General features: G+C 34.8%; 1 protein-coding gene across 1 annotated transcript; it reads left to right on the top strand.

Moving 5' to 3' along the window:
• LOC109845155 (protein trichome birefringence-like 5) lies at positions 1,311–25,154 on the top strand. The gene is made up of 5 exons (XM_020414372.1): positions 1,311–2,155; positions 23,349–23,541; positions 23,817–24,010; positions 24,114–24,272; positions 24,371–25,154. Exons 1-5 carry the CDS (start codon positions 1,791–1,793, stop codon positions 24,696–24,698), a joined length of 1,239 nt encoding a protein of 412 aa, XP_020269961.1. The 5' UTR covers positions 1,311–1,790; the 3' UTR covers positions 24,699–25,154.

Raw genomic sequence — 26,822 nt, 5'->3', positions numbered from 1 at the left:
AGTAGGAAGAAGATTAATAAATGAATAGGAACCTTGTAGACGGTACTAGATTTGTTGGTTCGTTGATCATGTGTGATTTAGCATTAGTGGATGTTGCCTCTTTTCTACTTGGTGGTTCAGCTAAAGCCTTCTCCGATGAATAATGATCACATCCCACAAGTGACAAGCATAACATACTATTCTTCTTGCTGCAGTGGGAGGCTTAAGAGACACAAAAGATGTCTATACAAAGTAGATAATAGCACATCACTGAATAAACATAGTAGAGACAAAGGGAACAACATAATAACGAAATTAGTTAGTCAAGTAATTCGAGCTGAGAGTCGAAGAGAGCTATGATCAGTGGGTCAAGGAAACATTGTGGTGTTCCACGTGTGAGGATCAATAATTAAAGGATCACATACAAACTAATATGCTAAATTACCATATTGGTATTTTTATTCGACCATGTTTGTCAGTTTGGTATATTTAAAAAATCCGACAACAACAATGTACTTTTTTCTTGGCCTTTTAGTTAATAAGGCCCATTCTTCCCGCCGGCGACCAAAAACCAACTGCGAGTGACTCACGTGACGCTCACGTGACAAAATTAATGCTGACACGGCAGGATGTTAATGACGTGGCTAGTTAATTGAAAATCTCCTCTTCCCCACTCACGCTCAAATTGGGGACGAAATAGAAATTAGGGTTTGAGATCATGCTTGCTCCCCTTTCATTCAGATCTTCAAAAACTAGGAAATCTAATTCAAATAAGTGGCAGCCCCAACAATAACATAGCCTCGTCAAAGCTCAAGTTCATGTTCAAACCGGAATAGATCTGGAGGAGTAAACCTTAGGCATAGTTTCGTTTTCAACAATTTGTGTTGTAATAAGAAATGGAATGAAGCAGCAAAGAGATACGGGGTAAACATTTTGTTGTCGCTGAATTTTTTAAATATACCAAACTGACAAACATGATCGAATAAAAATACCAATTTGGTAAATATATCCAAACTAGTGAGTAGTTTACGGAGAAAAACAGAAGCTTAGGTACTGTTTGGCAACCAAAAAAAGTGTCTTATCTAAGAGCTTGTGTCTTATTGACTTGGTCAATAAGCTAGTAGAGCTGTTTGGTAACCAAAAATAGGAGGAGATTATTTTGGAGATTGTGCCTTTTGCAAGTAGCTTTTGTAAAGCTATCTCAAGTAGCGTTTGTCTTTGGGAAGGAGCTGTCAATTTTTTTCTTCTGTTTTTGCCCCTAATAATTCTAATTTTATATCAATAATATTGCATGACCTTTTTAGTCATTTAACAAATTTAAGCTAGTTGTACAGCTTCTTTTGCCAAATAGCTCTAGTCAATCAGCTAGTTACACAGCTATCAGCTTTCAGCTATAATTTCACAGCTTTTAGCTAGCTTGACAGCTTTCAGCTATAATCTCGCAGCTTTCAGCTAGTTTTGCCGAACAGAGCCTTATTCGATCGTTAAAGTTGCTGCTACGCTCTCTCGATCTCGATCTATCGATCTCTCCCCCCCTCCCTCCCTCGATGCCCAATGCCGCTCTCAGTACTCTCTCCCAACTCATCCGGCTTTAAAAGGTGCAGCACCTCCTCCACATTACCCTGCTTGGCTCTTCTCCTCCTCTTCCCTTCTCTCCTCTTCTTCTCTCAGAGATCCCTCCCCCCTCGCGTCATTCTTCCGCCGGCAAGATCAGCCCCAGTCCGGAGAGATCGGCGGCGGCGCTCCACAGAAACGACCACCTCAGCCCCGGGATCTCCTCGACGTCGATCAGGCGGTCGAAGAGCCAGGCGATGGATCTGCGAGGGAGATCGACGGCGGGCCTCGTCGGCCCCATCCGAATCCCTCCCCCCCTCCCCATCCTCCGCCGTCGTTATCGGCCAGCGAGGAGGAGCTTCCGGCGGAGTCGGCAACCCCGTCAGCCCGGCGGCACCCGAGGAGGAGGAGGAGGAGGGAGTTCTGGGGTGAGGGGAAGGGGGAAGGGCGGGTGTAATTTGTACGAAGGGAGGTGGGTGAAGGATGAAGAGGGGAGGTATCCTCTGTATGAGCCCGGATCTTGTCCTTACGTGGATGATGCCTTCACATGCCAAGAGAATGGGAGGGAAGATAGGGATTATATGAAATGGAGGTGGAAACCCAACGGCTGCGAGCTCCCGAGGTTAGTTAACAATCTCTACTTTGCTTCTCTCTCTCTCTCTTTGGGTGGGGGGTTCCGTCTTTGTCATGAATGTCTTAATGCTGGCATCGCTTACTTGCTTCAGTACTCTATGTTTCTCTGTTCATCATCTTGTAACTATAATAAGTAGAAGTCCACAAATTGATCATTTTTCACCAAATCACAAATTGCCTTCCTCAATATGATATTTTACGTGCACTATAAACTTCTCGAGTTTCAACGTACTATATACTTCCTATGATTTCAGCTGTTTTCTTTCTAATCACAGCTTGTCGCCTCTCATAAAATATGTTGTGTGTACTCCAATATAAGCTTATGATTCTGGTTGTTTTTGACCCAATGACAAACTTTCATTCCATGTAGTTTATTTTATGCGTACTCTAAAATTCCCCAATTCCTGTGAAATATAATCCATGATCGCGGTCTTTCTGAAAGAAGTTCACAAATTGCATTCCCACATAATATTTTACATATACTCCATAAAAATTCTGTGGGCTATATAACTCATGCTGGTTGTCTTTGCCTAAATCACAAACTGCCGTCCCCAGAAAGTATTTTCTACATAATCCGAAATCTTCAATTTCTATAGTTGTAGTCGCCCACAACTGACTTACAAGTTGTCTTCCCCCAATGTATTTCATATGTACTAAAAAATTCTGAATTTCTGTGAACCGTAACCCATAATTTTTGTTGTTTTTAACAAATCACAAGTTATTGTCCCATATTTTATGTGTACTGATTTTTTTAAAAAATTTTGTGTACTATAAAACCCATGGTTTTGTCCGTTCTGACAAAATCACAAATCGTCGACCTGCATAGAGTAGGGTATTTTAGAAGTACTCAAAAGTTTCTGAATTTTTGTGGACTTTAACCCCTGATTTTGGTCATTTTTAGAAACAAATTTATCCTCCTGCATAAAGAATTTTATATGTACACCATAATTCTCAAATTTCTGTGATTATGGTCATTATCGACCAAGCCGCATATTGTTGCCCCTTATAGAGTAATTTATATGTACTAAAAAATTTCTAAGTTTTTTTGAACGATAACTTTGTAATTTGTTTTTATCTGGCAAAATCACAAAATATCATCATGCACTGGGTATTTTATATGTACTCCAAAAATTTTGAATTTCTGTGGAATCTATGATTTTGGTCGTTTTCAATAAACTCACAAATTGTTGACCCATAATTAGTATTTTACTCAAGTTTTTGAATTTTATGAGCTATAACCCTTGATTTTGCCAATTTTGGCAAAAATCACAAATTATCGTCCCACATATAGTTTTTTTTATGCAAACTCCAATTTTTTTTAGTTTCTGTGAATTATATAACCCATGATTTTGATCGTTTTCGACAAAACCGTAAATTATCATTTCTCATAGAGTAGTTTAAATGCACTCCCACATTTCTGAATTTCTATATAGTGTGGACTATAACCCATAATTTTGGCTATTTAAAAAAAATATCTCAAATTATCATCCCACAAAGTATTTAATATGTACTCCAAAATTTCTGAATTTCTTGAGACTAACCCATGATTTCGGCCGTTTTGGACAAAATCACAAATTATTGACCCACATACAATATTTTTTGTATATACTCAGAAGTTCCTAATTTTTATGGACTATATAGCCCTTGATTTTAGCCATTTTTGACAAAATACAAATTTCTAAGTTTTTGTAGACTATAACCCATGTTTTGGTCGTTTTTGACAAAATCATCAGTATTCAGACCACCTAATACCACATAAAGTATTCCATATGCAACCAAAATTTTCAGAATTTTTATGGATTATAGCTCTTGATTTTAGCCTTTTTAATAAAATCATATATTTTATGCATACTCTAAAATTGCTGAATTTTTATGGATTGTAACCCATGGTTCTGGTGATTTTTTGATAAAATAACAAGATATCATCTTGCATAGTGTTTTTTACATGCTTCCAAGATGTCTTAAGTTTTTGTGGGTGGACTATAACCTATGATTTTAGCCATTTTTGATAAAATAAAAATCATCGTCCCACATACTCTAAAAGTTTTGTTATTTTGCGTACTATAACCCATGATTTTGATCGTTTTTACAAAATTAGAAATTATGACCAACATAGAGTATTTTATGTGTACTCAAAAGGTCCTGAATCTATATCAACTGCCACCCATGATTTTGGTTGTTTTTGACAAAATCAAAATTCTTGTCCCGCATTGAGTATTTTATGCATATTCCAAAATTTCTAAATTTTTTTGGTCTTTTAACCCATGATCTTGGCTATTTTTGACAAAATCACAAATTATCATCCTGCGAAGAGTACGTTATATGTACTCTAAATTTTTGTTGTTTAGCGGACTATATTCTATGGTTTTTGTTGATTTTTATATAATCACAAATTATTCGACCAACGTATGGTATTTTATATGTACGCAAAAGTTTCTAAATTTTTATGGACTACAACCCTTGATTTTGGCTGTTTTTTACTAAGTCACATATTATCATCCCTATAGAGTATTTTATATGCACTCCAAATTTTCTGAATTTCCTTGGAGTTTAGACTATAATCTATGATTTTTGTCATTCTCGATAAAATCACAACTTATTGGCTCATATGGAGTATTTTATATGTAGTCAAAAGGTTGTTAATTTTTATATACTATAACCCATGATCTTGGTTGTTTCTTTAAATTGACAAATTATAGACCAACATAGAGCATTTTATTCATACTTCAAAATTTCTGAATTTATGTAGACTATAACCAAAGAAATTGGCAGCTCTCAACAAAGTAAAAAATGGTCATCCTACAGAGTTTTTTATATGCACGCGAAAGTTTTTGAATTTCTTTGGAGTTTGGACTATAAATTATAATTCTAGCCATTTACGATAGAATCACAAATTATCAACCCACATAGAGTATTTTATATGTACTCAAAAGTTGTAATTTTTATAGATTATATAACCCATGAATTTAGTTGTTTTCAACAAAATCACAAATTATAGCCCTACATAAAGTTTTTTACGCATATTCCTAAATTTTAAAATTTCTATGTCCTATTTCCCATTTTTGGCTATTTTCGACATAATCACAAGTTATTATCCCGCATAGAATATTTTATTTGTACTCCAAAATTTTTGAAAATTTTTGGTCTATAAACATTAAACAATCATTTTTTTGACAAAATCACAAATTTTTGTCATGCATAGAGTATATTATATGTACTCAAAAATTTTGAATTTTTTGAGGATTAATACATGATTTTGCCCGTTTTCAACAAAATCATAAATTATCAACCCACATATAATTTTTTTACATATACTAAAAAATTTCTAAATTTTCCATGGTCCATAAACCTCAACCATTTTTGATAAAATTACAAATTATTGTTCCGCATAGTGTATTTTATATGTACTAAAAAGTTTCTAATTTTTTGTGAACTATTGACCGTTTTCGGTAAAATCACAAGTTATCATCATGCATAGAGTATTTTACATGCACTTCAAAATCTTTGAAAATTTGTGGATTGTGGACTATAACCTAGAATTTGACTATTTTTGACAAAATAAAAAATTATTGTCTTGCATAGAGTATGTTCTATGTACTCCATTATTTCTTCATTTTTGCAAACTATAACTGACTTGCATAAATTATTTTATATGTACTCAAAACTGTTTGAGTATTTATTGACTATGACCCATGGTTTTAGTCATTTTTGACAAAATCGCAAATTATTCTTGCATAGAGTATTTTATGAATACTTTAAAATTTCTTAATCTCTATGAGTTATAACTTATGAATTTGGTTGATTTCCACAAAATTATGATTTATCATTGGGCATTAAGTATTCTATAGGTGATTAAAATTTTCTGATTTTCTGCGAACTATAATCTATGATTTCGGCCATCATTTGACAAATCACAAATTATTACTGTGCATATAGTATTTTATGTGTACTCTAAATTTCGTGAACTACAACATGTTATTTTTGCTGTTTCAACTAAATCACAAATTATCATCTCGCATAAAATATTTTATCTGTACCCCAAACTTAAAGAAGTTTTGTGGACTAACCATAATTTTGACTGTTTTCAATAAATCACAAATTATTGATCGGCATAGAGTATTTTGTATGTACTCAAGTTTTTGAACTTTGTGGACTATAACCCTTGATTTTGGTCGTGTCTGACTAAATCACTAAGTATCATCCTAAATAGAGTATTTTATGCGTACTCTAATTTTTTTTGAATTTTTATGGACTATAACCCTTGATTTTTGTCGTGTCTGACTAAATCACTAAGTATCGTCCTAAATAGAGTATTTTATGCGTACTCTATTTTTTTGACTTTGGCTATTTTTGTTAAAATCACAATATTGTCCCGCCTAAATTACTTTATATGCACTCCAAAATTTCTTAATTTCTTTGGAATGTGGATTATAACCCATTATTTTGGTCGTTCTTGACTCACAAATTATCCATCCGCATAGAGTATATCTTATATGTACTCAAAAGTTTCATAATTTTTATAGACTATAACCCATGATTTTGGCTGTTTCAACAAAATCACAAATTATGCATACAACAATTTTATGCATTCTTCAAAATTTCTAAATTTATAGGCCTAAAACCATGACTTTGATTGTTTTCGACCAAATCACAAATTATTACTGCACATAAAGTATTCTATATGTGATCAAAAGTTTAATTCAGTGGATGAAAACCCATGATTTTGGTTGTTTTCGACAAAATCACAAATTATCTTCACGCATAAACTACCTTATATGTACTCCAGAAGTTTTGAATTTCTAAGGACTCTAACCCATAATTTTGGACGTTTTCAGCAAAACATAAATTATTAACCAGCAGAGAGTATTTTGTATGTACTCCATTGTTTCTGTTTATTTTTTGTGAATTGTAAACCATGATTTTTGCCATTTTTGCAAAACCACAAATTGTCAACCCTCATAAAGTATTTTATGTGTACTCAAAACTTTCTGAATATTTATTAACTATAACCTATAATTTTATTCGTTTTAATAAAAAAATGCAACTGAATAGTCCTGCATGTAGTATTTTATGCGTACTCCAAAATTTTTATTTTCAGTGGACTATACGCATGATATTGGACGTAGTAGATAGAATATAAAATCACAAATTATCATCTTGCATAGGATAATTTATATGCACTGCAATGTTTCTAAATTTCTAATGAGTGTGGACGATAACCTATGAATTTGGCCATTCTCGACAAAATAAAAAATTATCGTCTTGCATAAAGTATTTTAAGGTTTCTATAATTTTGTGAACTATAACTCCTGATTTTTTGTCATTTTAGACAAAATAATAAACTATCAAACCACATACAATATTTTATATGAACTCAAAAGTTTCCAAATTTTTATGGGTCATAACCCATGATTTTGACAATTTTCCAAAAAAATCACAAGTTGTCGTCCTGCATGGAGTATTTTATGCATACTCTAAAATTTCTGAATTTCTGTGGATTATAATCTATGACTTTGGACGTTTTCAACAAAATAAAAAATTAGCCTTCTAGTTAGAGTATTCTATATGCAATCAAAAAATCTTAAACCTGTAGACTATAACCCATGATTTTGGCCGTTTTCGATAAAATCACAAATTTTCACCTTGTTTATAGTGTTTTATTTTTGCACCATGTTTCTTAATTTCTGTTAATTTATGATTTTGACCATTTTCGACAAAATCATTAGTTATTGACCGACATAGAGTATTTTATATGTACTTAAAAGTTTTGAACGTTTCTCGGCTATATTTCATGATTTTGGCTATTTTTGACAAATCACAAGTTATAGACCGACATAGAGTATTTTATAAGTTCTCAAATTTTTTTGAATTTTTGTAGAGTACAACTTATATTTTTATCATATTAGACAAAATCACAAATTATTGTCCCAAATAGAGTATTTTATACATATTCGAAAATTTCTAAAATTATATAGTCTATAACCTATTATTAATGCTTGTTTCAACCAATTCATAAATTATCGTCCCATATATAATATTTTATGCATAGTCTTAAAGGTCTCGAATTTCATTAATGATTTTGGTCTTTCTCAAGCTAATCACAAATGTCCGTATGCATAGAGTTTTGTGTGACTATAACTCATGATTATTGTTGTTTTTGACCAAATCACTAATTCTCGTCCTGCAAAACATGTTTTACATATATTCCACACAAAATTCTGTGGGCTATAACCTTTGATTTTGACATTTGACCATATCACAAGATGTTGTACCCCGTAAAATATTTTATGTATACTCCAAAATTAATCCTTTTTTTTGTCATTTTCAATCAAATCACAAATGTTCATTTTGCATAAAATATTTTTTGCCTACTTCAAACTTCTCAATTTTCTGTGGATTATAACATACATGATTGTGGTCGTGTTCGACCAAATAACAAATTGTTTGATTGCTTAGTGTTGATGGCCATGATCACATAATCAGTCGGATTCAGGATAGGATCGGTTCCGCTCAGGCACTCATCGGGATGAGGTAGAGGGGATTGATGAAGGGGCTGCTTCCTTCTTCGAGTTTATGTCTAGTTCTTGAATTGGGCAGCTAAAAAATTTGCACAAGTAGAAGCTCGTGAGAGGGCGGGGACCGGTTCCCCCGTTGTACCTCCAACGATCAAGTTAGTTGATCCCTTTTGTGGGGTGAAGGAAGAACTGTGTTCTTGTAATTGTGCAATGTTTGCGTAAGAAGATTAGATTTGCAAGCCCTCTGTTAGAATAGTACTTGTATTTATACTTAGTGCATAAGGAGTAGATTGGTCACTTTAGTCGAGCACAAGAGGGCGGTGACGAAGTGTGGGCTGACAGCTGAGTCAGCCTCCGCTTTACAAATGTCGACTGGCTACTGGGGGAGAGGTCACTTCAGTCGAGCACAAGAGGATGTCTTCGTATTATCCGGGAAGTGATTGATGGCGTTGCAGAGCTCGTATGGTGTGACAAGTCATGTAGGCTATCAGGGCTAGGATCATGATGGGACCTGTCTAATGTGGACTGTGTTGCTGACATACAGCTAGAAGAAGATGCCCGAATCGGGTTTTATAATTTAGTCGAGAGGTAGCGTCTTTCGAGTCGTCCTTGTGAAGCCTCGGACGGTCGAATGGACTCTTGACGAGTCGTCTTTGACAAGAAGGTCGGCTAATTTCGGCTCTCAAGTCGACATGGAGAATGGTGAGTTCTCGACGAGTTGGCTAAATTGCGACTTCTGCAAGGCTTAGGCCGCCAAGTTGATTGAGGCCTTGCTTGCAGAGGGATATTTGTCTTTCACTTGTCAATGAATTGTATTTTAGTGAGTGGGAATAACATAACACTTAGCATATTTTATGTCTCTCAAAAATTCTTGAAATTTCCATACCTAATATTCTAGCCATTTTCGATAAAATCACAAGTTTTTGTCTCATAAAATAATTTACGTGTAATTTAGGCCATTTTTGACCAACTCACAAATTGCCATTACACAAAGTGTATCTCATGCGTAATAAAAGGTTCTTGAATATATGTGTATTATAAGCCTGTAACCCATAATTTTGGTCATTTTAGATCAAATCACAAGTTGTCATCTTGTATAGAGTAAATGTTGTGTACTCAAGAATTTCTAAATTTTTATGGCCAATAACTCATGATAGTGATCTTTTTCAGTCAAATCAAAAATTATTTTCCTGCGTAGAAATTTTTTCGTATACCTAAATTTTTTGAATTTCTACAAACTATAACCCTTGAATTTTAAGTTTTTAATCAAATCACATGTTGTTGACCTGCATAAAATACTTTATGCATACTCTTAAACTTTCAGATGTTTTGTGGACGTCAATTTTTGCTCGTCTAGACCTAATGGGAAGTAATTATGCGGTGTTCAAAATTCACGATTTTATGAGCTACAATCCATAATTTTTGTCCAATTTTGCCCGTTTTGACCAAATAACAAATAATTATGCGGAAATCAAAATTCATGATTTCACGAGTGATAATCCATAATTTTACCCATTTTTGCTCTTTTTGACCAAATGGTCAATGATTTTTTCGAGTCCAAAATTTGCGATTTTATGAGTTATAATTCATGATTTTTGTCCACTTTCACTTGTTTTGACTCAATCACGAATAATTATGCGGAGTTCAATTTCACGATTTCATGAGATACAATACATAATTTTTCTCCATTTTTCTCTCGTTTTGATTCAATGGCAAATAATTATGTGGAGTTTAAAATTAACGATTTCATGAGCTATAATTCATGATTTTCATCCATTTTTGCTAGTTTTGACCCAATGGTAAACAATTATGTGGACTTTAAAATTCTCTATTTATGAGTTATAATCCATGATTTTTGTCCATTTTCACTTGTTTTGCATAGCAAAAAAATAAATATGCGGAGTTGAAATCTCACGATTTCACGAGCTATAATTCACTTTTTTGCCCATTTTCATTTTTTAACTAAATGACACATAATAGTGCGGAGTTTATAAATTCATGATTTCATTAGATATAATCCGCGATTTTTGTCTTGTTTTAACATTTTGGTCCAATGACAATAATTAAGGGAAAATGTGTCTAGGCCCCCAAAAACTAAAGGAGATGTGACCCAACCCCCCATCTTTTTCCCTTACTCTTTTAACCCTTAAAATCCCAAAAAATATGTTCAGCCCCCTTTTAACACTTTCCAATGAATACATCCCAAAACATTCAGAAAATACCCATTCATTATCTTCTTCTTCTTCTTCTCTATGGTTTTCTCCTCGTCCCCCACTCCTCTCAATCTCCTCCCCCTCCTCTCAATCTCCTCCCCCTCCCCCTCCTCCTTGTAATCTCCTCTCAATCTCCTCCCCTCCTCTTCTCAATCTCCTTCGTTGTTGCTGCGTCAGGTAGAGGATTAAAAGAATTTATTTTGGAATGTTGTGGTTGGATTAAAGATACGAGTTTTTATTGGAAAAAGTGTGTTTGAGTGTATGATCAGAGGATTGAGCTTAGTCGGTATGGTTGAGGATGCAGAGAAGGTGCTTGATGAAATGGGTCACTTGGGGTTTAAGCCATCGGGGCTTGAGTATAGAGTGGTGATTCAATGGTATGGACGGTTAGGGTCGTTTAAGGAGATGAGGAGGGTGATTGGGAGAATGAGTGATGCTGAAATTGGAATTGATACGATTTGTAGGGGTGGGCAAAAACCAAAAAAACCGGTTCAACCAAAAAAACCGTCCGAAAAAACGGACCGGTTAACCGAACCGAATTAAATAGATGAGAAGAAGTCTCTAAACCGTCCGAACCGAATTAAATCGGTTTGGATCCGGTTTGAACCCCTGAACCGCCCAAAAAAAAAACCAACCCGAATTCTGTTGGGCGGTTTAGAGACTAAACTTATACCTCAAAACTTTTCCTGTTATCATCCAATAGATTCAAACGACGCAAGGAGCAGTTTCAAGCAATGAGTACAGCAATATCACAGAAAAATATCCTTGAGAACTAAATAAAGATTCAAATCAATCCAGAAAATTTGTTATGCACATGATGCACTTACAAAAGATGCATAACATTATATGAACAATATCATACAAAACATCACTCCCCCGTGTAATTAAATAAACTTAAAATTTAGTTAAAAAATTTCGCAGAATAGATCTAGAGAATTACATAAGATTCAAATCAATCACAAAATGTGTTATGTACATGATACTTATAAGAGATAAACATGCTGTATTATATGAACAACATCTTTAAAACATCAGTTCTCTGCGTAATTATATCAACTCAAAACTTTATTCTAAAGATGATAACCAGTCTAATTAAGCTTTGTTGGCGAGCTCAGGAACCTCATCATACGAGTTTTGTTGGGAAAAGTGTGTTTGAGTGTATGATCAGAGGATTGAGCTTGGTGGGTATGGTTGAGGATGCAAAGAAGGTGCTTGATGAAATGGGTCACTTGGGGTTTAAGCCATCGGGGTTTGAGTATAGAGTGGTGATTCAATGATATGGACGGTTAAGGTCGTTTAAGAAGATAAGGAGGGTGATTGGGAGAATGGGTGATGCTGAAATTGGAATTGATACGATTTGTGCGGATTTGGTGCTCTCTTGTTATGGTGAATAATGAGGAGGCTTTACCGGTTAAGGAATTGGCTGACGCATCAGTCTTACTTGCGAAATTGGCGTAGTCTAATTCAGAAGGAAGAAGATGTTAATTTTTATAATAGGACTGTTTGTACTCTTTATTCTTGTGTAGTTTCTCCAGAATTGCTTGTAACGTGTCATGTTTCATTGTTAGTTGATTATACTATGTGTTCTTGTGGTTTGGTTGTACTTAGATCAAATTTTAATGAAATATATTGTGTCTATTTAGTGATCAGTTTTGGTATAATTTATTTTGATTGTATGTAAAATGTATTGTGACTGTCATGTGAATATGTACAAGTTCATATTGTATGTAAAATGTATTGTGACTGTCATGTGAATATGTACAAGTTCATTCAAATAGAACTTGATATGCATAATAACTGAAGATTATATATAAATTATGTGTATCAAAACATGAATATTATGGAACATAATATGTACATAACCTTGAGGTTATTGTGTACATAATTAGATTGTGTACCAAATAATAGTTATATGTTGACTTTTAACTGAATGTGTTAACTTTCCTCCTAGTATGTTAACTTTTCATACTGAATGTTAACTTTCGCTGCTTTATGTTAACTTTCATCATAATATGTTAACATTCACTATTATATGTTAACTTTCATCATAATATGTTAACATTCACTATCACATGTTAACTTTCACCATAATATGTTAACTTTCTTCAGAACATGTTAATTATCAACTGAACATGTTAACGTTCATCATAATATGTTAACTTGTTAGATGTATATGTTAACTTGTCAGATGTATATGTTAACTTGTCAGATGTACATGTTAATTTATTCATCTATAACATCTTTAAGGACTTTTCTTGAAGGTCTGAAACAAATCTCAAATGGAGAGACAAGAGAAGGAAATTGCTATGATTAATCCACATTTTGAAGAACTTAAATGGTTTTTTTCCTTGCTTTTCCTCTTCATAAATTGATACAAAAGCAGGAGTGATGTGTAATGATTAGAGAGACTTAATTTAAAAGTTATTGTCTGTACTAAAAATGTGGCTTGAAGCCCTTTATTTTTTCACGATGTGCTTACTCAGATGAACATGTTTTATTTCAACTGTACACGTTGACTTTCAAATTCTATAGACTTTAAAGTGAACATGTTAACTGTCAGCTGTATGTGTTAACTTTCATCTGCATATGTTAACTTTATTATGAACATGTTATATTTCAGCTCTCCACGCTAACTATTAGTTGAATATGTTAACTTTTATCATATATGATGAAAGTTAACATGTTCAGCTGAGAGTTAACATATTACAAAGAAAGTTTATATATTATGGTGAAAGTTAACATGTAATAGTGAATGTTAACATATTATGATGAAAGTTAGCATGTTCAGTTAAAAGTTAACATGTTCAACTAAAAGTTAACATGTTACGAAGAAAGTTAACATATTATGGTGAAAGTTAACATGTTACGAAGAAAGTTAATATGTTCAGCTAAAAAGTTAACATGTTATGAGGAGAGTTAACATGTTATGAGATTTAATAGTGTATTATAACTTGAAGATTATGTACATAATCTGTATATATTACACAATAACCATAGGATTATGTACATATTATGTACCATAATATTCATGTTTTGATACACATAATTTATATATAATCTTCAGTTTATTATGCACATCAAGTTCTATTTGAATGAACTTGTACATATTCACATAATAGCCAAAATATATTTCACAAACAATCGCAATAACCAAAATTAATCACTAAATAGACAATATATTTCATTAATTTTTGATCTAAGTACAACCAAACCACAAGAACACATAGTATAATCAACTGAATAATGAAACATGACACGTTACAAGCAATTCTGGAGAAACTACACAAGAATAAAGAGTACAATCAGTCCCATTATAAAATTTAACATCTACTTTATCTTTTCTTCTGCAAGCTCACCCATAAAATTCATTTCTTCTCCTCATTTTGACAACCTTATCCAAGCAATAACAAGCTTCGTGTTCTTGTTTCTTCAACTTAAATTCTTGTTCTTCTCTCATAAGTGGAAATAATTGAGTTTTCACACTATACACGGGGTTGTCAAACCACTCCCGAAATCTACTACCATCATTATGAAATTATTCACAAAAACAAAATCAAAATCAAGTTAAATCATGAATCATAAATCACAGCTAATTGAGCAAAAATAATAATAAATTCAAGATTACTTACATGAGGATTTTTATTAGTCATAAAAGTGTAATAATAATAAATTCAAGATTACTTACATGAGGATTTTTATTAGTCATAAAAGTGTAATACTCACACTCTAAACCTCATGAACAAAACTCGACTCGAAGCAAGTGTAATACTCACACTCTAAACCTCATGAACAAAACTCGACTCGAAGCCCCCCTCCTCCCCCCAACTATCGGATAGAGGCTATCAGCTTTTTACAAATTTCACACCTGAAAATATTTTCGATAGCTTAATCTGATACTTCTCTGCATCTCCAACAATATCCACATACACCTTGTTAAGAAATTATGAGAATACAAAATGTCAGTGAATGAAAAGGGAAAGAAAATGTTCAGATATTGGTTATTCACACAAAACTAACTTTCTTAACATCTTAGCTGACAGCTCCCTTGGGTCTATGTCATCAACTTCCCATCCAATATAATTATCCACTTTCAGATTTCAAACAACTCTTCCCGCTTTTCCTCTTTTAGAGTCTTTGAATCTGCACATCAAGAATATAGTACAATGACGTGAAGTAACAAGTTAGGGGCTATGTTAGTTCTTTTGACTACAACAATCTTCAACTTAAAAGCCAAATGTAACTTAAGCCAATGATTTATACTCCATACATGTTATGCTGCTAGGCGATCTTTAACATTCACATGAATTTAGTATACAAGATCTCTAGGAGTGTGAGGATATGTTCTTTGGCCACAAATTTATGCAACTTTTGTAGCCTTCTTATGTAAACACTCAATAAATAGATGATATTCCAATGACCTAGTTATTTGTTCCATTCATTTGATTTATTCAGTGTTGCATGTCTCTGGGTCATAGGCATGCACATGTTTCTATTAATTTGTTCTTCAACAAACTTGTGGCATTGAGCTCCTTTATAGTTTGACGATAGTATCTCTTCCACTCAATTCATTAATCAGAAACTTAAGAAGCTGTGATGGCTCATGATTTTCACCAGCAGTGTCACTGAACTTCAAATAAGCGCACCACAGAAAAAATGTTACATCTGAAGTACTATCTTAACTTGTAGATAGTCATTCAGTGTGTTTTCACACAAGTTCAGCACTTCCAAGTATATATTTTTCTCTTGAGATAGGACTTCATGTATATACTTATTTTGACAGCATAAATGTTTAATAGCATAGGAAAGTGCATATGTGTTCTATGCTACTAAAAATTGACAAGATATATGCTTAAGATACTTCTTGGATGTAAAAAAAAACCTTTCTCATGGCTAATGAAAGTATCAAAACATTATTAAGTTAGCTAAGGGGTGAGACTTTGTGATCGAAAAGAAATAAAGAGAGACGATTTATTCCCAAATAAGTGAATTAAAAAAATTAAAAATTGGGGAGCAAAAGATTGAAGAAGAAACCAAGATCTGGGCCTTTTCCAGCCTCGTCGGTGCCCATGACGCAGGGCTCCGATGCCCATTTCAATAATGGAGCTGAACCCATCTTTCTCTCTCTATCTCTCATCTCTCTCCCGAGATCAGAGCAAACCCAAGAACATTCCTAGCCCCTCCTCCCCCCAGCTGCAGCACGCCAAGAGCTTCGCCCCCCCCCCCGCCTCTGCTTCTTCCTCCACGATCGCGCCGATGGAGAGGACTCCCTCCACCCTGGCTCTATCGTCCCCGTCCACTCCAGCTGCAACATCCTCCTCGAGGTCGACTCGAAGCCCCCTCCCCCTCCTCTTCCCCCTCCTCTTCCCCCTCCTCCTCGAGCTCGTCCCTCTGTTTGCCAGCAGCTTAGAGGAGGAGATGATGGTGGGACTTGAGAGTGAGAAGAGAGGAAAGTGATAGAGGAAGCTAAAAGTTTTTGGATAAATGGTAGAGTGTAGTTTTGGGTTTTGGAAAAAATATTCTCACTGTGCTGCGTTGGAAATGTAACTAGGGGCTGAAACACATGTATTTATTGTGTTGGGAGCTTTGTAACACAAAAAAAAATACGGGGGATGTGGTCACAATAATTTTTTTATTTTGGGGCCTTGATATAATTTTCCCAAATAATTATGCAGAGTTCAAAATTCACCATTTTATTAGCTATAATCTATGATTTTTGTTGTTTTTTCTCATTTTCAGCGAATAGCAAATAATTATGCGAAGTTCAATATTCACGATTCCATGAGATATAATACACATTTTTGTCCATTTTGGTCATTTTGATTCAAATAATTATACGGAGTTCAAAATTGATGATTTCATGAGCTATAATTCATGATTGTTGTCCATTTTTGCTACTTTTAACCCAATGACAAATAATTATGTCGAGTTCAAAAGTCATGATTTCATGAGTTATAACCAATGATATTTGTCTATTTTTGCTTGTTTCTACTCAATTGCAATTAGTTTATGAGTTCACGAGCTATAATTATGCGGAGTTCAAAGTTCACATTTTTATGAGCTATTACTCACGATATTTGTCCATTTTTGCTCGTTTCGTCCTAATTGCAAATAATTATGCAGAGTTTAGAACTCAAGATTTTTTGACCATTTTTGTCGTTTCGACCTAATAGTAAATAATTATGTTTAGTTCACTACTCACTATTTTCATAAGCTAATCCACGATTTTGTCCATTTTAGCTTGTTTTAGACCCAATGGCGAATATCATGCAGAGTTTGAAATTCATGATTTTATGAGCCACAATCCACAATTTGTCTAATTTTGCTCATTTTGACCAAATGACAAATAATTATGTGGAAATCAGAATTCATGGTTTCATGAGTAATAATCTATGATTTTTATCCATTTTTGTTCTTTTTAACCAATTGACGAATAATTTTTGAGTCCAAAATAATTTCATAAGATAATTCTATGATTATTGTCTATTTTTTCTCTTTTTGACCAAATGACATAATTTGGCCGAGTTTACAATTTACAATTTTGTTATGGTGTCCGCTCACCCAAGATATAGTATTCACAAAATAATACGATAAGAGTCCTAGTCAAGTCCCAAGAGTTCTAGGCATTTCGACTCCTAAGTCGAGTATCAAGCTCTCGGCTCTTTATTAAGGTAAGCCCAACACATATGGTCGAATTCTCCAGTACAACTCGACCATCATGGCTAGATTACAAGACCTTGATACCTTACCAAAGTATAAACCCAAGGTACAATTACAGAGGTCTCGGCCCCACTCATCAAGCCGGCACCCTAGTGTCGACACAAGAGGCGATACTAGCCGATACGAGAGATCCTGACATGCCAAACGAGTCGACATCTTTATATCGACCTGACAGGCGGTTATTAAGCTGAGATAAGATAACGTTTCACTCAGACGGACAAGCCGACACTCCTAAGTCGACACGAAAGACAGTGTCGGTCGATCTTTTCATGCATCATTTCATGCAGTGGTAGTCCGAGTTCCCCGTTCTTGGTAAAGAATGTATTAGTGTCCGGGTTGTAGATCTCGAACAAACAGAGGAAATGACCTACACTAATCTGCAGGCCATGCATGCTGGCACGGATCGGGACATCCAACCCTAATTCTGCTAACTCTCGCCCAAAACGGTTTAACACATATCGAGTCATCCTACTCCACCACCATTTGTCCCCAGAGTAATGGACCCATCCATAACATCTAAAAGTCTCTCTTGGTAATTTCTTTCCCGCTGCTGCTAACCGGTTCTTCACGGTGTTGGCTTGCACTATCTTCTCATTCTGAGGTATATTGTCTTGTCCCAACCCTAGTGTCGACACAAGAGGCGATACTAGCCGATACGAGAGATCCTGACATGCCAAACGAGTCGACATCTTTATATCGTCTCGACAGGCGGTTATTAAGCTGAGATAAGATAACGTTTCACTCAGACGGACAAGCCGACACTCCTAAGTCGACACGAAAGACAGTGTCGGTCGATCTTTTCATCAAGGACAACCCTATTTAAGGCAATCAACCACTCACTGGGCATTTCTCAGGGACAACTTAAGGGACGTTCCCTGTTGTCGACTAAGTTGAGGACTCGACCATGGTCTCAAGCCTCCCCCCGAGCAAATGTCGACATCTCAGTCCACCTCGAACAAGTCTTATCCAGATATTGGTCTGAAAAAGTCTCCATGACTTGTCAGCTCAATCACTTCCCAGAAAATACGGAGATACATTCTCCAATAATGAAGTGACTTCCCCTCTAGTCGCCAGTCGACACCTGTAAAGCCAGAGATGACTCAGCATGCCCGCGTGCCCTCTGCCATGCTCACAAGTCACTTTCCGGATATCGCGGAGACGCCATCTCCCATGCTGAAATGACTTCCCTCCCAGTCGCTAGCTGACACTTGTAAAGAGAGAGATGACTCATCTTCCAGCTCACGCTTCGTCACCGTCATTCTGCATGACCGAAATGACCAATCTATCACGGACATCCACGCTATATATGGATGTTATTCACCATGAGAGAAAAGGATCCCATGAAATCAAGACAAGAAACAAATAACAATCTAACTCTTCTAGTCCATCCAATCTGAGAGATGATAATCTCTAATGAACATAGCATAAGAACGCATAGTTCTAAACTCTACTCAAGCTCATGTTTATCAACTGACTTGATCTTCGGAGGAACCACAGGGAAACCGGTCCTCGTCCTCTCACGAGTTATTTCTGTCTGTGCAGCACGGACATCAGACCCTCATTCAAGAACTAGGCGTAAAGCTGGAGAAGAAAACTAGCCCTCCATCATCCTTCACCACCCCGCAACAACCCTTTTCTGGATTAATTGGCTGTTTGATATCGAGCATCAACAAATTTCATAAACTATAATCTAAGATATTTTTGCCAATTTTGCTCGTTGACTGGCAAATGATTATGGGCACTTCAAAATTCATGATTTTATAAGCTATAACTCACGAGTTTTATCCTTTTTTGGGCATTTCAAATAATTATGCAGACTTCAAAATTCACTATTTCATGTGATATAATCTATGATTTTTGTCTATTTTCACTAGTTTCGACCTAGTGGCAAATAAATATACGTAGTTAGAAATTCACGATTTTCATAAGCTATAGTCCGCAGTTTTTGCGCATTTTTATTTGTTTTCCTCATTGAGAAATAATTACCCAGAGTTCAAAATTCATGATTTAATGAGCTATAATACATGATTTTCCCCAATTTTTTTTTCTCATTTTATTCAATGATAAATGATTATGTGGAGTTCAAAATTCACGTTATCATGAACTATAATCCATAATTTTTATCTATTTTTGTTCGTATTGACCCAATGACATAATTATGTGGAGTTCAAAATTTACTATTTCATGAGTAATAATCTAAAAATTTGGTCCATATTTGCTCGTTTCATTATAATGGCAAATAGAAATGCAAAGTTCAAAACTTAATTTCTTGAGCTATATTCCATGATTTTTATCCATTTTCAATTGATTTGACTAAATGATAAATAATTATGCAGATTTTAAAATTTATGAGTTCATGATCTATAATTCATATTTTTTATCTAATTTTGCTCATTTTGACTCGATGACAAATAATTATGCAGAGTTTAAAGTTCACTATTTCATGAGCTACTAGATAGCACAGACGCAGGTGTAGACACGAACATGGATACAAACACGACAAATTTGTAAAATGCAGGATATAGGGAGAACTCTCTCTCTCTCTCTCTCTATATATATATATATATATATATATATATATATATATATATTAAACTACATATAATATTTGTATGTTTCTTTTTATTATCTACAACAATTCGAAATCAAGTTAAATCTAAGTAATATTAAGGTTTAACTACAAAAGTTTAGTTTTAATCACATAGGATAATACAATGGGTATTTTGCAAATATTTAAGTAATGAGAGTTAGTTTTTACGTTAAAAAACCGATTGGTTTTAAGCCCAATATTTTGCCAAAGAAACTAGTTTTGGGTATAAGTATTGGAGAAATCGAGTTTTGCATTGACCTATACATGTCCATGGCATGTCCGCTAAGAATCAGTGTCCGACACATGTTGAACGCGGATACGGCCCCCAAAACACCGTGTTCGAGAGACGGCCCCCAAAATACTGTGTCCGAGAGATGAGCTACATTTTTTGTTCATTTGTTGTCATTTCGACCTAATGACAAATAAATATGCGGAGTTCAAAATTCACATTTCATAAGCTATAATTGATGATTTTTGTCCCTTTTCGCTTGTTTTGACTCAATGACAAATAATTATTGAGAGTTCAAAATTCTTTGTAATCCATGATTTCCCCCCATTTTTCTTGTTTTGATTCAAAGGCAAATAATTATGAGAGTTCAAAATACATGATTTTATAAACTATTATCCATAATTTTTATCCGTTTAACCTAACACAAATAATTATGCGGAAGTCAAAATTCACTATATGATGAGCTTTAATCCATGAATTTTGTCTATTTTTGTTTGTTTCGACATAATGACAAATAAATTTGCAGAATTTAAAACTCACAATTTCATTAGCTTATAATCCATAATTTTTGTCTATTTTTGCTTATTTTTGTTAAATGGCAAGTAATTGTGCAAAGTTCAAAATTGATGATCTCATTAGCTATAATCCACAATTTTCGTCATTTTTTCCCCTCATTTTGACCCAATGAGAAATATTTGTTTGTTGTTTAATATTCCCAATTCCATGATCTTGCATGGTTTTGTCCATTTTTGCTTGTTTTGATGCAATGATAATTAATTTTACAGAGTTCAAAATTCACGATATCATGAGTTATACGTGACTTTTATGCATTTTTCTAGTTTTGACTCGATGACAAATAATTATGCAGAGTTCAATATTCACGATTTCATGAGCTATAATCTATGATTTATGACCATTTTGCTCATTTTTAACAAATGATAATTAATTATGTGGATTTGAACATTGATAATTTCGTGAGATATAATCTACGATTTTATTCCATTTTCGCTAGTTTTGACTAAATGTGAAATTATGTGAGATATAATTGATGATTTTAGTCCATTTTTGCTAGTTTTGGCTAAATGTCAAATAATTCTGCTGAGTTCAAAATTCACGATTTTATTAGCTATAATTCATGATTTTTGTCCTTTTTCACTTGTTTCTACTCAATTACAAATAGTTTAAGATTTCATGAGCTATAATTATGCGGAGTTTAAAATTCACGTTTTCATGAGCTATAACTCATTCTTTTTGTTCATTTTTGCTTGTTTTGACTTAATGACAAATAATTATGTGGAGTTCAAAACTCACAATTTCATGAGCTATACTCTATGATTTTTTGTCCATTTTTTCTTGTTTTGACCAAATGATAAATTATTTGCTCGAGTTCATAATTTACGTTTTCATGAGCTAAAATCTAGAATTTTGTTTATTTTCGCTTGTTTCGACTTAATAACGAATGATTATGTGGAGTTCAAAACTCACGATTTCATAAGCTGTCATCTATATGTTTTTTTTCCGTTTTTGCTCGTTTTGACAAAAGGACAAATTATTTTCTCAAGTTCAAATTTTACGTTTTCATGAGTTATATAACTCACAATTTTTGTCCATTTTCCCTTATTTCGATTTAATGACAAATAATTATGTGGAGTTCAAAATTCGCGATTTTATGAGCTATAGTTCATGTTTTTTGTCTTTTCCTCGTTATAACCCAATTATAAATAATTATGCGGCGTTCAAAATTCATTATTTCATGAGTTATATTCCATGATTTTTTGTCCATTTTCGCTCATTTCTACCTTATGGTAACTAAATATGCGGATTTCAAAACTCACAATTTCATGAGTTATAATTCACGATTTTTGTTCATTTTTACTTATTTTTACTAAATGACAAATAATTATGCAGAGTTCAATATTCATGATTTTATGAGCTACAATCTATGATTTTGACCGTTTCTGACCAAATCGCAAAATTCTATCAGACAGAATATATTGTGCGTGCTCCAAAAAAATTTATTTTATGTGGGCTACAATGCTTGATTGAGGCCATTTTTTATCAAATCACAAATTGTCTTCCCACACAGAATACTTTGTGTACTCCGAAATTTCCAAATTCAAACCAAATCACAAGTTACTGTCACACATAGAATATTTTTTGCGTACTCTGAAAAGTTTGAATTTTGTGGACAATAACACATGATTTGGCTGTTTTCAACCAAATCAAAATTTTTGTGGTGGGTAATACAAATGTTTGAATTACATTCAGAAATTACCTGATATTAATAGAAATTAGAAAGTGAAATCTGACGAGAGTATAGAACACATTACTTGGATTTTAAAAGGATGTTTTGATTATATAAGGATGCTTGGCGTCATGTAACTGTCCACACTGGGACTACTCTTGGGTTTACCTGCTTACTTAACATGTCATCTTTGGAAATTTTGAACAGAATCTTAGGACATGATTTGGGGATGTTTTAATTGTTTTGTTGCCTCCCTATGTGTAACATTTAGTAAGATTACTATAGCGATCCGACAAGAAATACTATTGGAGATAGTTGGAAAGTCAAATAACTACACTATCGGCCTGCCAGTATTGGTTGCAGGATGCATTTAGTACTCGGAAGTTTAACATCATCACATATATTCAGCATGTTAGGCAGAATGGAGCTTGAGATTAATTGGGATGGTTGAAGCTGGGAAGTGCTATTGGGTTTCGAGTTATTTGGATATGGTTTGATTTTTGGTTCAAATTATTTTGACATCTAAAATGTAATCTCCATTTGTAACATTTACTAAGTCATACATCCTTTATCAGTGTTTCTTCTTTATGTGCTTCGTTTTTTTTTCTTTTTTCGAGATCCATTATATTTAGCAGAAATTTCTAGGTTTCCTTCTCTTATACTTGATTCATAGGTTTAATGCAACAGACTTTTTGGAGAGATTAAGAGGCAAAAGGTTGGTGCTTGTTGGAGACTCAATGAACCGCAACCAGTTTGAATCAATGTTATGCCTTTTACGTGAAGCCGTACCTGATAAAAGCAAAATGTATGAGACCCGAGGATACAAAATATCAAAAGGTCGAAGCTATTTCAATTTCTTGATTGAGGTGAGAAATCACAACTCCCATATGCTTTCTAACAGTATAGTCAATCAATAATGTGCTGAACTTCATGCAACCTGAGCAAAGTGCTGGCTTATGTTTCAAATCTCCATAGAACTAGTATTCCATGGATGCCGTCTCAATTGTTCCAACTTGCCTTCTAAGTAGAAAAAGTGAATCCTGATGCTTATGTCTATCACATAGTCGTGAGGCTTATACAGCCTCATCCTACTGCTTTTAGTATGTGTTGGATATAGAAACAGTAATGGAATTATGAACAGGATTATAACTGTACTGTGGAGTTCCTTCTCTCTCATTTTCTGGCCCGACAAGGAACAAATGTGAATGGACAAGGCAGTAGAAATGCTATACTTGAGATCGATCGTGTTGATAAGTCAGCTAGTAGATGGAAAAAGGCTAACATCTTGGTCTTCAACACAGGGCATTGGTGGAACCATGGAAAGACAGCAAGAGGGTAATGAAAGCTTCTTTTATAATAACCTGCATCTCTTTCTTTTAATCAATTGTAGTAGTATATTTTATAAATAGTTTGATGTATTATTCGCTTTTACAATCAGGAAGAACTATTATAAAGAAGGTGGCATGATTTATCCACAGTTTGATGCGCTTGAAGCTTTTAAGAGAGCCATGAAAACTTGGGGTAAATGGATTGATGAAAATATGAAAGATAGAGAGAATCTGGTATTCTACCGTGGGTATTCAACGGCTCATTTCAGGTGAAATGTTACGTCCATATTTAGGTCTAGAACGTAAATTGTTCATTATGTAATAAACAACTAAAGTTTCTGTTGTCTGTTGCATTCTACTTAATCAGAGGAGGAGGTTGGGACTCTGGTGGCTCATGCAATGGAGAAACCGAACCTGCTTTTAGTGGAGCTATAATAGAAGACTACCCTACGAAGATGAAGATCGTGGAAGAGGTTATTAATGAAATGAAATCCCCAGTAATTCTACTGAATGTAACTAAATTGACAAACTTTCGCAAGGATGGACACCCATCAATCTATGGTAAGGGAAAAACACGGGGTCAAAAGGTGAGAAGTAAGCAGGATTGCAGTCATTGGTGCCTTCCTGGGGTACCAGATGCATGGAATGAGTTGATATATGCTACCCTTGTTTACGAGCAATATGGAGTAGGATAATAATTCTATCATGTGATTTTTACCCCCCCATTTGAGCTCTTATTCAGCAGATGTTTTAGACACACGCATAGATCTTATGCTGATAACTCTTGGTTTGTTAAGGAGATCATACTATCACGAGGAGGCTTGTTGCGTACCGAAGTTGGCTTGACGGTGGAAAAAGATGGAAGTTGATTATTATAACCGCGGGGTTCGATTAGCAAATCAGAGGTACTCTGTTGCGGTGCTTTTCCTGATGCTATGCAAGAAAAGGTGGGTGTGTATTAAGCTTGCAACATTGCAGTGTTCGTACTGTGATTTACCAGCCACATTCTTTTATTGATGTGCTCGTGCCGGTTTTTGTCTCCAACTTGCAGATTCTTTTAGTCCTTGTACGTTTTGTTGACGGTTAGGAAAGCACCCGGATTTTGATGCAATTATTTGCTATTATCAATTTATCATTTATTATTATTATTATTATTTTAGCTAACGCGATGGGTGAACTGTTGATCGTCTCCTCGGTTTCGGGACGGATTATATTGTTAAGTCTGCAGTCAGAATGTAATTACAAGGAGCAAGTATGCTCAGTGTGCTAAGAGAGTAAGGTGAGATTGGAGAAGCTTACGGGATTATCTCAAAGGGTACCCAAACAATATTCGAGCCAAAACAGGGTTCCCCATGGAACGCGCGCATGTAGTAGTCTCTTGATTTCTGGCGGTAGTTTTACTTTCGGTGATTTCAACTTTTTATTTGAGTCCTTTATTTGTTTTTTTCCCCCTACCTCATCCAAGGGAGGGCTATGCTTAAATTTTATGAAGATCAAGCATTAGTGAGTAAATTTCCAGAATAAAATGATAAATAAATCAAAAGTCAAGCGTTCTTTCGATTACACTACGTGTAAAGACTGGTCCTTGCAAAAGGGACGAACGGAATTAAGAGGAAAGGGGAAGGGAAAACCTCAAAACCAGCCCTTTAGTATATATACACTCACTATACGATTGCTTCTGCTTTTTAATTTTTAATTTTTTTTAATTTAAAAAAAAAAAATTGGGTCTTCTTTCGTGGTCCCCGATGTCACTCTCGGTAAGTCGAGATGAAACGCTGACCCTGATCCCTCGGCCTGCTGCTTCATCCTGCTATTCTCCGCGTTCAGAGTTTCACTCCGCTTCTTCAGCAGCTGGAAGTCCCCACTTCCGTCCGCTTCAGCTTACTCCCGTGAGAAACAAAAAAGTTTAGTTTACATTTATTCATAAAAAAAATTTAGCCATCGAGCCTGTTTGGATTTGTAGGAGGTGAAGGGAAGTTAAGGTAAACTAGGTGAGAGAATGGAAGGGAAGGGAAGGGAGTTCCCTTCCCATTGGTTACACCCCAATTTGGGGTAACAAATTTTATACTATTTGGGGGTGAACCAAGGGGAACTAGGGTGAATTAACTTCACCTCCTAAGGTATATATACACTCACTATACGATTGCTTCTGCTTTTTAATTTTTAATTTTTTTTAATTTAAAAAAAAAAAATTGGGTCTTCTTTCGTGGTCCCCGATGTCACTCTCGGTAAGTCGAGATGAAACGCTGACCCTGATCCCTCGGCCTGCTGCTTCATCCTGCTATTCTCCGCGTTCAGAGTTTCACTCCGCTTCTTCAGCAGCTGGAAGTCCCCACTTCCGTCCGCTTCAGCTTACTCCCGTGAGAAACAAAAAAGTTTAGTTTACATTTATTCATAAAAAAAATTTAGCCATCGAGCCTGTTTGGATTTGTAGGAGGTGAAGGGAAGTTAAGGTAAACTAGGTGAGAGAATGGAAGGGAAGGGAAGGGAGTTCCCTTCCCATTGGTTACACCCCAATTTGGGGTAACAAATTTTATACTATTTGGGGGTGAACCAAGGGGAACTAGGGTGAATTAACTTCACCTCCTAAGTGTTCCCAAATAAGGTGAATGGTTCCCCTAACTTGCCTTCATCCTTATTCCCCTCAATCCAAACAAGCCCTTATAATAAAATGACTACTCCTAAGATATTAATTTATCCTTGTTTAATAATTACCTCGCTCTCTTGTTCTGAAACCAAACTTGGACTTGTCGTGGCTGATTTAGGACCAACCTCTCGGCCAGTTCGTTCTTCTGATACTGCATGCATATATAAACAAG

Source organism: Asparagus officinalis, chromosome 1 (assembly GCF_001876935.1).
Source record: "Asparagus officinalis chromosome 1, Aspof.V1, whole genome shotgun sequence".
In the NCBI taxonomy this organism is placed as follows: Eukaryota; Viridiplantae; Streptophyta; class Magnoliopsida; order Asparagales; family Asparagaceae; genus Asparagus; species Asparagus officinalis.
Note: the sequence above shows the minus strand (reverse complement) of the source record. Positions and strands in the feature narration are given on the sequence as shown.